Source organism: Haemaphysalis longicornis, unplaced genomic scaffold (genome assembly GCF_048455015.1).
Source record: "Haemaphysalis longicornis isolate Haplotype H1 unplaced genomic scaffold, Haemaphysalis longicornis Haplotype H1 scaffold_1, whole genome shotgun sequence".
Taxonomy (NCBI): Eukaryota; Metazoa; Arthropoda; class Arachnida; order Ixodida; family Ixodidae; genus Haemaphysalis; species Haemaphysalis longicornis.
In genome coordinates this window covers 406,022,559-406,034,960 of record NW_027526203.1, presented here as the reverse complement: position 1 = coordinate 406,034,960, position 12,402 = coordinate 406,022,559, and the positions used below count along the sequence as shown (strand labels likewise).

The following is a 12,402-nucleotide window of genomic DNA, read 5'->3' as shown; positions in this document are numbered from 1 at the left end:
GGTCGACTATTGTCTTTATGAACGATGTGTCAACAGTCCTAACAAAATCTTTTCTTCTCTATGCTGATGATGTCAAAGTATTTAGGCACATTAGCGTTGTTCAGGACTACTGTGCCTCGCAGAGTGATCGATCTGGTGCAGCAAACACTGTCAAATTTTAAGCCCTGCTAAAACAAAGGTTATCACGTTCAGCCGGAAAACCAATCGGTTTCTCTTTTCCTCAAGTATTAAGGGAGCTCCGCTGCAAAAGATTGAGTAGATTATAGGCCTCAGTGTGCTTTTCGACAGTACCCTCTCTTTTTCTCCTTATATTAGGCTCATCACCCGGCGAGCCTTCGAAGTCTTGGAAATATGTGTCGGATTTCAAAGGATTTCTCTTCTCCCGATCCATTTCTGATGTTATATAATACAATATGTATTCCTCAGTTAGAATATGCTTCTGTTACCTGGAACGGCATCTCCAAATGTAGTAGTAAAATAATTGAACGTGTGCAGAAGAAATTTTTATTTATATTAAGCATCGTCATCACATTCACAGTCCGGGTCTGGATTCTGACTAACCATAGCTCCTTCCATCCCTTCCTTGAACTCCAGATGTATGCGTGCAGATCTTACATTCCTTCACAAAATTGTTCATGGTGACCATGGTGGCATTGTTTTTGTCGTTTTTCTGTCAAACTTTGTTGCTCTGCTTGTTGTGTGGTCTTAACAACCAGCAGAACCACAAAGGGGTCTTTTTCTTCTTTTTTTTTACCTGAACCAACCTTTCACTCCGCCTGTGTTTTATTTGTCATTTTGACTGCTTCAATTTGTGTGTCTTGTCGCTTGTTTGTTTCTTCCAATATATTTCTTCCAATATGACACAGGTATCGGCTGCAGTTTGTGAAAACGGCCAGTTGGACGTTATTTATTTTGACCTCAGTAATGCGTTTGATGTGGTGAACCATCAGTTATTAATTAACAAGCTTGCTAAGTCCGGTGTAGACGCAAGCCTTGTTGCCTTGTTGTCCAACTGTCTCCTTGACCGGTCATTTTATGTAGATGTTAACTACAAAAAGTCTAGTGTTTACCCTGCAACAAGTAGTGTACCCCAGGGGTCCGTGCTGGGTCCATTATTGTTTTCTGTCTTTATCAATGATGTGTCAACAGTGTTAACAAACTCCTCTTTTCTTCTCTATGCTGATGATGTAAACTATTTAGGCACATTAGCGGTGTTCAGGACTGCTGTGCCTTGCAGAGGGAAGTGTCGGAATTATCGGGCTGGTGCAGGAAAAACTGCCTAATTTTAAACCCCACTAAAACAAAGGTTGTCACCTACAGCCGGAAAACCCACCGTCTGCTGTTTTCCTACAGTATTGAGGGAGCTCCTCTGCAAAGGGTTGATGAGATTAGGGACCTAGGGGTGCTTTTCGACAGTACCCTCTCTTTTTCTCCTCATATTAGGCTCATCACCCGGCGAGCACTCCGAAGCCTTGGAAATGTGTGTCGGATTACAAAGGAATTCTCTTCTCCAGATCCATTTCTAATGCTATACAATGCAATATGTATACCACAGTTAGAATATGCTTCTGTTGCCTGGAACGGCATCTCCAAATCTAGTAGTGAATTAATAGAACGTGTGCAGAAGAAGTTTTTATCCATATTTAAGCACCGTCATCACAATCACAGTTTTCATCCTGATTCTGAATTACCCATAGTCCCTTCCATCCCTTCCTTGAACTGCAGACGTATGCGTGCAGACCTTACATTTCTTCACAAAGTTGTTCATGGTGACCTTTCTTGCGCGGACCTGCTTAACCGTTTAGAGTTTAGTGTTCCACAGAGGCCCACCAGGTCGCATCGCCCTTTCTTGACCGCTGCGCGCAACTCCAATCATTCTCCAGTGCGCAGAATACAGAATGGCTACAACCGCTTCTCTGAACGCCTTGACATCTTTCAAAGCTCCTTTACAATTTACCGTACTGCGCTGTTGAACACAGTATGTTAAACATCTATGATATCTCTGTCGTTCGTTTTTCTTTTCTTTTTTTTTATTGCTGAAATTTGGTTTCTCTGCGGTTCTGTTTAACTAATATAGTTGCCTGTTTTTGAAACTGTTTACTTATCATGCTTGTCTTATCATTTGTCTCTATACTCTTGTCATTGTTTTTGTTGTCTTACTGTCAAACTTTGTTCTCTGCTTGTTGTGTATTCATTACAATAAGCTGAGCCACAAAGGCATCTTCTTTTTTCTTTTTTACCTGTACCCAGGCTCCGCCTGTGCTTTATTTTTGTAATTTCGCTACTTCAATATGTGTGTGTCTTGTCGCTTGTTTGTTTCTTGCAATATGTTTCTTGTATTTTGTTTTCATATAACTATCCGTGCGCCAGCACTCAGGCCTCTCGCTGTTCCTGGGCACGTAAATAAACATGATTGATTTATTATTATTATTATTATTATTATTATTATCTATCTCCATCATGTTCATTGAGTATTTGCTTGTGTATTTTCAATTTTTCACGTGCCTTCAACGTTTTTGCTGGCCGGGTGTCATGGCTTCTAACACTAGGCTTCCTTTTTTTTTTGCTGTTGTGCTTTCTGGGATCTCTGTAACTATTTTTACCTTATTGTTTCTTTCATATATATGGTTTCCTGTGTTGTGTTGTCTTGATTTTAGTTTGTTTTTATGAATGCTTGTATATGGTGTACCAGTACCAAGACCCTAGGGTTGTTCCTGGGCACCAAAAATAAAGGTTGATTGATTGATTGATTGATTATTATTATTATTGTTGTTGTTGTTTTTGTTGTTGTAACGTTACAATTTCGTAGAAAAGCGCGCACTGCATACATTCAAAGTTTAATCATGGCCGTTGTATAGGCGGGGACGTCAATGGGAAGAGCGTTTAAAATCAAAATTTCGTGGTTCAACGCGTGAAGGCTACACTTGAGCTATGAGGCCCGCCGTGGTGGATGGCTGCGGATTTAGATTACGTTGTCTTCGTTGACTTTACCTCCATCTAAACAGCCGCGGCCGTGATAAAGCCCGCGTACTCAGGCTAAGCAGCACAACGCCTTAAAGGTGAAAGACTGATTTGTAAGATGGACTATTTTATTTATACAGAATAAAGTTTAAACACTGATTTGCAATAAACTGGCCTTACGAAGTTTTTGTACGTATTACCTGAAGTACTTGAGAGGGGCGTGCTGGTCAAATGCGGTCGTGGTGCACGTTAGAAAGAGAACACAGAAAATAATTCAGTTTGAGCGAGTCGCAACAACTTTCTTAGATTTCTATCTTCTTTTGGTCGAACTAGTTCAGAGCAAGGAAAGCCATTATTGCTTAATCGCACATAAACGGCGCCCACTGGTGCTGTGGGCCCTCCAAGAGTTCAGCGCTAGTAAGAATCTGAGTGAGTCTTGTGTAGGAAGATGTCGCTTCAATTTAAGATAATTTTTAAGGCTAAAATGACGGCATCGTGCGATATAGTTTGTTTAAAGATAATTTTTCACCAGCTCACTCTAGGCTCTTTCTCCGCTGAATTGTCGTCGCCTCTCAGCTGAGACCGTTTTTTTGAACGTACGTGACTGCGACCCCGACTGAATTGTTCAGCGTGCGGGTAAACGGCAGCACTGAGGTTAACTCGCCGTGCAGGTTCGTCTCCGATGTCAAAGAATGCCTGGCAAAGGTAGAGTACCAGACTGGCTGCACCATGTCGACTCTGCACAAACACGCGTCGTCTGTGCTCACCAGAATAACAGCCCCATTCGCTCAGAGGTGCAGCGGCATCAAAGGTAAGCGGCACGTTGTCAAATGTCTTCAGAGGACGAAGCAGGGGCAGGTTAGGGGGGCTGAAAAATATGCTCCACCCTGAACACCCCGAACTTTGAACAATTTGTTTCGACAAATTGTCTCCACAGATATTGCCGTTTTCCGTGGGCCCAACGAATGCTTAGGTCACCGCATATCCCGTTTCTCTGCGTGGCAGTTGTATGCGCTCTGTATGGACTCCTGTCAAACGCAGTTCTACTGTAACGCCGTTATGGATAATTTGCTTGGCGACGTTCACGTTACTTACTGATGTGCTAAGCAATGACCGCTGCTATCAAATCACGCTCCCAGAGGAAGGGCAGCGAAGTGAACAGCCACTAATCGCCAAACCACGACGGGGCAGTGATGTGCAAGGGCGGTCATGCTTTCAGGTACTTCTACTAGAATTGGACTGCTGAAGGCCTTCGTAGTAAAACATGTACTCGTAAAGCGACACTTTTTTGGGGTGGAGGGGGGGGGGGGGGGTAGACTAGGAAGACCACTATTTTGCGGCTAGGACACATGAAGTATTTCTTCAATCTCTATGAGAACATGGGGCCGACACGGCTTCCTGTGTAGGAAACCACGACTCCTGCGCTTTTTTGCCGCCGTAGAGGGCGCGAGGCAGTTCGGTTTATAAGAGGGTGAAGGATTTCCTTATATAATTCCATCCCTACAGACGGGAATGGGATTATATTACCACCAATTCATTTTATGCGGCGAGATTTCCCGGGTTACGTTGAGAGCAGGTGTGTAGTCTGGGGACTGGTTAACCTATCTTAAATCACAGCGGCTACGACTCCAGGCCGTCTGGCATGCGCAGAGGAGGCAGCTGAACCTTCCTTCTGTTGCCGTGGCTTTATGAGGGCGCCCTGTGACTATGTTGGTGTATCTCCGAGTTTCAATTGCGAACGGCCACATTTTCACACGCCACAAAATGAGTTGCAGCAATGAACGGCAAATCTAGCGCAAGGATGGTCATTCCCTCGTATTTTCCCCCAACCAGAAAAAGAAAAGCGGAAGACCAGCGTGGAGACTGCCCAGCAGAAAGAAAAATGCGACGAATCTGCAGTGCTCAAAAAGGCCCTCGTATGTGCGATAGGTTTCCAGAATTTCATGGATCAGAAAGTGACACGGCGGCGACCGTCAAAGGATGAGGTGTGCCCGTGAGTACGATTTATTTCCCTAAAGGTAACTCACGTCAGATGCCGGACACAGAACAATCAAGGCTCGCTACGAAGCCCTGAGGGGTTCATACCTCTGAAAACGCATGCACGTCGGTGCGCTTGCTTGCTTCGGACGTCGTACAGCCACGGGAGTGCTCGTCATCGCCATATGAGTGCACCATGTTTACCTAGATGTCATTTAAATTAATTAAAGTTGTGACGTTGCACCAGTTCATGGAAATAATTTTTTGTGCGGTAATATAAAAAAATACTACACTTGGTATCTGCTACAAAGTTTATTGCAGCATATACCTGTTGTACAAGATTAGCAGTAGGTAATGAGGTGCTTGTGTTTACCGATCATTACGTATTTTCAAACAGAATATTCAGCCGAACTTTGCGGTCAGTTAATATCTATAACAATATCTGTTGACCCAATTGTTGCATTTAAATTATTCCACATTAATTGCTCACTAATGACCACCAGTTTACATTTACCAATTACTGGATAGTTTTATTAATTATGGGGACTAGTTTGACTGTCACTAATATGAAATAATCATTAGGTTTAGTTATACATGAATGGTGAGAAGGTGATGTGCAGCGATGTGTGAGTAAAGACGCCCATTTACGAGCCTCAACACGCTTGTCGTCCGAAGGCTCTCCAGTGTGCGACCGTTAGTAACTGGCTAAGCAGTCGACCCGCAGTCGAGAGGTAAACCGCTCGAAACAGGCACAATGGCGTCTTCTTTACTGACTTCGTGTAATCGAAAGCTTCACTAGGGATATGTGAAAAACTGCGGAAAAATTAACGCTATTAATACATTCGATCGCGTTTATTTCAAGTAACGACATATTTGGGAGTTCGCGTACCGTATAGAGCAGCACGGCGATAATAGGAAGCAGTCATCGATGAAGCCGTTCGTCCGTCGTTTTCCATGCGCCAACAAAGCAACATCAAATGCTTAGCATACGAGTGGGTCCCCTTTGTGGCGACACAAAATGTAAGCACGACGTTTTGCACTGCGCAGTGCCACGGCGCGGTATGATCGGTGCGATTTTTGTTGGGCGATGGTCATTGAAAAAAAAAAATCAATGGCAGTCTTTGAAGAATTCATGTGGAGCGTGTCCATCGTTCAGTTTTTCTGAGGCAGAGTTATTCGATGGCCTTGTATGCTTCAAGCATGGAAGAGCGGACGTTCAGTCTGGTTAGTGTCTCAAATGGAGGCATTGGCGAGGTTCACCGAGAAAATTTAACGCTGAAAGCTCCAGACAAAAGCAAAGCGATGGTCGCTGCAAAAAGACCGCGATGAAGGATCAATGGGAAAACTCTCGCGGCATCAAGAACGTCGCCAGGGAGAAAAACGCAGTTGCGAGAGGTAACTGGGACGCCCCTCGACGAAGGGTAAATCGCCGTGGAGAGGGTAAGACGCCGCGAATCGCTGTGGAGGAGGAATAAAAAACACCAGGCGCGAAGACTTAATACGAGGAAATGGACCTCTGTTTAGAGGGGTCAGCTGCCAGTATTCGTGTATAGCGAAATTCTCGTTTTCGCGTTCTGTTTAAAAGTTTGAAATGCTTGGAACACGACAGAAATCACGAGGACGTAGGCGCGAAGAAACAAATAAACAAATGTAAGTGATGCGAACATAAGCAAAACAAGGAATACTTGCCGTGCTATACCCAACCGCCCAACGAAGATCAGACAAGGCGTTCGCCTTCGCACCCCTCAGGCCAGCCATACATGCTGTTGGTCCGTGTATACGTACTACTACGAGTAAACCATCCCGCAGAAACCGAAACCACTGCAGTGATAGCCACCAATCGACGCAATTTCGGTAACGCTCTGAGTCCACGTTGTTAGAGCTGTCGTTGCACATTGGCACTTATAAATTTGCAACAGCGTGCTTTTATTTTTTTTCCCCAGATTCATCAAGGACTTTGAAAACTGCATCGACAATGCTAGCCAAGGAAGTAGCTGCAGAAGTGACATGTCTCTAAGTGCGCAACTAATAACCTACAAGCGACTACTGGAGGAGGAGTACGGAGTCGACTGCCACGTTCGAAAAGGTAATCCGCCCAGCAGGCGCTTTTCTGCTGGCAGCGAGTCTGCGGATTATTTCTACGACGAATTCCGGAGGCGAGAGCAGAAACCACAGAGGAACCACCGCGAGCGGTTATCTGCAGCCGTCGACAAAAAGGGCGGCGCCCACGGCGACAGCCCGCGACGCCGGGCCGCGCGCAAGGCCTCTCCCAACAGACACGACTCCTACAAAGGTCGCGAGGATTACGATTACTACAATGACCCGGCGGCGAAAGCCATGCCGACCCCCCCGTTGCCTCCTCCGAATGTGGAGTACGAAGACGAAGACGCCAAGGAGTACTACGACTTCAAGCCAGACATGAAGCGGGGGGACTCGGGAGGAGACGGTGGCCGAGGGGCCCCATTCCGCGAGGCAGCTGACGACAGCGACGACGAGAGACCAGCGCGCAAGAGGGCCGAGGAGAACCACCCGCGGGCGAGGAAGAACGAGGCTCCGCGGCAGGCGGCCAAGGAGAGTCACGAGTATCCAAGCATCGAGGACGAGGGCCCCATTCGGCCTGGTAGTTCGTACGAGTACGGCTTCGAAGAAGGATTTAGCAAGAAGAAACTCAAAATGAAAGCCGGCAATGACGAAGAGGACGCTTTCTTTGAAGACGACTCGGAGGAAGGTGGTGATCAGACGGCGCCCAATCGTCGCGGCCGGCGGCAGGATGCCCCGGCTGTCACCTCGGACGAGGAGGAACTGGATGAAGAGGCCGAGCGTATGGACGCCGGCGCCGAGGACGACGTACAAGTCCGGCCGAAGAAGCGGTCAGCCGCCGAGGATGAGGACGAAGACGAGGACCCGTTTTTCACGGGAAAGCTGGCGCGAGCGAAGCAGCACAGGAGGTTCCAGAGAAGCCGCTACATGCAGATGGAAGACGATGGATACGAGGAGGCCCACCACCGCAGACAAAACACAAGCGGTACGTGGCCGCGCGCGAGGGCAAAGCGCGGCGCCATGCTTGAACGGCTTCTCTATGCAGCGTGCAACGTGCACATGTACCACATCGACCTCAAGCGTTGCGATCGAGGCATCATGGATGAAGTGGCGTCACTGTACAACGTCACCGTGCGCCTTTCACGCAGCCTATCGGCGGCATCGAAGTCCAGTGCGTGCGTGTGAGTATCTAACCATTGTTACATTCGGGAAGGCGTCCCCCAACCGGGCTCGGTCCCCTCCGTCATGCGTGTGGTAGCGTGTTGGTGAGCGGCCAGCAAAGGTTGCTGCCTTGATGACGACATGGAGCCGAAGGCAAACTTGTTTACTGCATGGTGAGAGATGAGCCGATGCAACACATGAAAAATACCTTTCCGGGCGTGGTCACAGTACAGGGCTTGAGCAGAGCGACAGCATGTATTCGCTGCTCGAAAACGAATGAATTTTGCGCTAGGAGGCACCCCTTATTTATGCCCGATGCGCTAATGGTCAAACAGTTCTCCTAGTGCTTCAGCGCACGGCCCGAACACAGTACAGACACACAACACTCCTTCAAGAGTTGGTGAGGGCTGGAAGCAGCGGCGCTCGCAGAGTCTGAGAGAGGGGGGAGAGGAAATCTCGGCTGCGGCGTCCGCCTCACCGGGACAAGTTTCAACTTGATCATTTGGCTGTCGCTGCAACGGCTTGAGTGACCGACAGCGAGGCGCCCACGCGGAAGGTGCACGTAGGGGTGGGCTGTGCCACAAAGCACAGGAGCACTCCGCAACTTGCAGCACGCGCGAACAGGATAGCGGCGTGCAGAATCGTAACAGCTTCTCCGCCAGTAGTTCGAAATCCCGAGGGATAAGGGTCTTCAACCGTTGTCCGGAAGGATGAACGATACTGTGCTGGTGCTTCACTGGGCCGGTCACTGAACGAATAGTTTCCCAGAAACGTCTCTGGCTTGGTCAGGGAAGCGACAGAACAACATCGCCGGCAAGTGCGAAGACAATTCCACACTGAAGCTCTAGCAGGCTTTTAGTTGCGCAAAAATACGCAATTAAATAGTTACATTTTAGGCCAGCAGTACTTTAGCCAAGCCCACGAACTTGAAAGCGTGACTTGAAAGGGCGAAACAGCGAGGCGCCCACGCGGAAGGTGCACGTAGGGGTGGGCTGTGCCACAAAGCACAGGAGCACTCCGCAACTTGCAGCACGCGCGAACAGGATAGCGGCGCGCAGAATCGTAACAGCTTCTCCGCCAGTAGTTCGAAATCCCGAGGGATAAGGGTCTTCAACCGTTGTCCGGAAGGATGAACGATACTGTGCTGGTGCTTCACTGGGCCGGTCACTGAACGAATAGTTTCCCAGAAACGTCTCTGGCTTGGTCAGGGAAGCGACAGAACAACATCGCCGGCAAGTGCGAAGACAATTCCACACTGAAGCTCTAGCAGGCTTTTAGTTGCGCAAAAATACGCAATTAAATAGTTACATTTTAGGCCAGCAGTACTTTAGCCAAGCCCACGAACTTGAAAGCGTGACTTGAAAGGGCGAAACCTGCTTCAGGAATAACAATCCAATGGAGAAAGTTAGACGTCTACACGCCACTATGGGGCTGAGAGCTGCGACTCGAGCTCTCGGCATTGCCCAGAGTTACCCCCTTTTGGAATCGCACCTTCGGTCCACCCGTTCTTTGAAGGTTGCTGGGACCGGTTGACAGGACATCGGTCGTTCTCCGAAGCGCATCTCGAGCGCGCGCAGAAAATTGCCATAATTTCTACCGCTGAGCAAGGCGTGCGCTTTTGTGCTCCTCGTAGGCCCCGCGAGCGCACGGCGCTGCTACTCGGCGTGTTCACAGGGGAACATGCGCCGCCACAATGCACGGAAGCATTTCCTCTCCTGTCGTCTACCGCCTTTTTTGCGACACCGTCGGTAAGCAAACATCGATGGTTGTTTTCGTTATTTTTTCTGGCTGTCAATGATACGCTAGATCCGTGCTGACGGGACCTAAAAGACGGCTCAGCCCCAAGGGACAGAGGAATCGCTACGAGCTTCACTGGTCCTTGCTTGACATCGAGTACCTGATTTGGAGGCAGGACGCAATCGACGCGCTCAGTCGCGGCATCGTCGTCACTCTTAGCTGCATTGTGCGTATCTTTTGGCGTCTCGACTGCCGGCTCTGCCAGAACGTCGCTCGAGTCCGAACTCGCGTCTGAGGAAACACCTTTCGTTTCAACGGACTCGTGCTGCCACCTGTCGTGAGCCTCCGGTAATACGCTATCTCCGCTATCTCTTTCAGTCACCCCGTTCCTCTCACAGGTGGCGACACTATCCTTACTTGTGCCTTTCGCATGTAACTCACTAGATTGCTTCCTTGGCAGTGTTTCGAAAATGTACCCGTTCTCACGCCAAAGCTGACCGGACCTATTCGAGAATAGGTACCTCTATTCAGGAAGAAATGGTGGGGCTACCGTCGCCTGGGTAATCAATTCAGCAAACTGACCTGCGATGCGGACTTTAGGAATCGGCGGGCGCACGTTCCGCGCTGCTACGGTCTGTTTCACCCAAACACTGTCCTGTCAGCTGATCCGGTTCTTACGTATGAAGGGTGGATCATGTCTACCGTCGCCGCAGATTCGCGAAGAACTCGGTACGGTTTACCGTTGACCACGAGCTCACGTGTAGGGCTTCTGAAACTGCCTGATGTCCTCACTCTCGCATATTACGTGAAAGACGAGCTTGCCTTTCTTACAACTTGCAACTTGCAGCGAAACGCCGTGTCTCGCCGCAATTGTAACACGCAGCCTGTTTGCACGCTTCGAAAGCTTTCTTTCGGCTCTGCTCCTCAGCGTCTGCTCCCTTTTCGTTTTTCCGGTCCGTTTTACTACCCGAGAATACGGTTTTGTTTGCTCCATCGTCTTCAGGGAAGCTCTGCCTTTCGACCCTGAATTGCCAGGCCTCTTCCTGAACTGTTTTTGGCCTTCTTTCGGCTCCTGCGCACCTCGAAGTGAGACGAACTCGTGCGCGAGCGGAGCTGCACGATCCACAGTATTTACCCCTGCCCAGTCTTGCACCCAAAGCCTCATGTTTTCCGGTAGTCGGAGTTAAAACTGTTCCAGAACGAAACATTCACATACCTTGTCGTGCTTTCCGAAAGCCTTTGCCTCTTTGAGCCACTCTTCCATGTTAGCCTTCAGCTTATAGGCGAATTCTGAGTACGAGTCGCCCTTAGCTCTCTCGCCTTCACGGAATTTCTGGCGAACCTCCTCTTCGACAGCCTGTACTTTCTGGCAGTCCTCCGCCTCCTCTTTGCCAAGTGGGCCGTCACTTCAGATGCTTCCCCTGGCACAAGCGTAAGCAGCTTCTGATGCCATGTTTCGGCTAAACTGTCTTCTCGCCGTACGCTCGGAATTAACCCAAAAAAGACCGATGTCTTCTCCTACCTTGTAAGGTCGCGTTAGGTCGCTCTTTCGCAACGTATCTCGCTCAGTCACCGCATACTGTACGCTGTTGTCCCTCTTCCGCCTAAGTCGAGCGGCCTAGACCTCTAAACACTTCATCTCCAGCTCATGCTGTCGCTTTTCTCGATCTAGCTGAAGATCGTGTTCTCGTTTCTCGCTCTCGAGTTCACGTTCCCTCTCTTGCCTTCTCTACTCGCGTTTTGCCCCTGCAGTCTGACGTGTCGCGGTACCCGTCATTGATCAGCTCGATGCACTCTGGCAGCTCGTCATCGCCAGCCCTAACAGCGAGTATAGCCTGGATCAGTTCTGGCTGTCTCAGCGCGTCCGAAACATCCAAGCGTAATTATTTTTCAAGCTCCAACAACTGCGGTTTTTTTTCAACGCCTTCAAACTCATGACCGGTCTAGAGTACTTCTTTCCCACTACACCAAAATTGTTTTGCGCGAATAACCCACGCGGCAAAAACACGTCCTACCAGCTATCCTGTGAAGCCTGGTAAAAACTCAGTGAAGAAAGGTCCCGCACTCACCATTGATTGCCGTGAATTCTGCGAAGTCTGGAACGCCTTGCGGTCCGTGGTGTTATATCTCACACCACTGGTTACCAAGTTGCCATCCCATCGCTGGCAACCAGTAGTAACATTCGGGAAGGCGTCCACGAACCGGGCTGCGTCGCTTCCGTCATGCGTGTGGTAGCGTGGTGGTGAGAGGCCAGCAAAGGCCTTGACGATGACGACAGGAAGCCGAAGGCAAACTTAAAGGGGTCCTGAAATACCTTCCGCCGATGCGTTGATGTACATGTAACCAAATAAAGCAATGTATTAGCAATCTCCTCCCGCAAGAATTTTGTTGAAGCGATGAGTATTAGCTGAGAAATCGTAAATCACAAACCGCGCATTATCGTCAAGCCGCGTTTCCTCCTCCTTTCAACTTACTCTCCGCTGTTGACGGCGAGAGAGCCTTCCCTCCCATGATGCTGCGCTCCTC

The 12,402-nt window shown here is 48.9% G+C and overlaps 1 protein-coding gene across 1 annotated transcript in view; it reads left to right on the top strand.

Moving 5' to 3' along the window:
* LOC144161322 (uncharacterized) overlaps nucleotides 1–12,402 on the top strand; it is a 172,320-nt gene that overhangs the window by 114,262 nt on the left and 45,656 nt on the right. Inside the window, exons 13-16 of the mRNA XM_077692103.1 lie at nucleotides 3,633–3,772; nucleotides 4,801–4,954; nucleotides 6,882–7,963; nucleotides 8,024–8,159. Coding sequence (XP_077548229.1) covers nucleotides 3,633–3,772; nucleotides 4,801–4,954; nucleotides 6,882–7,963; nucleotides 8,024–8,159 — 1,512 coding nt within the window. The remainder of the gene's footprint in view (nucleotides 1–3,632; nucleotides 3,773–4,800; nucleotides 4,955–6,881; nucleotides 7,964–8,023; nucleotides 8,160–12,402) is intronic.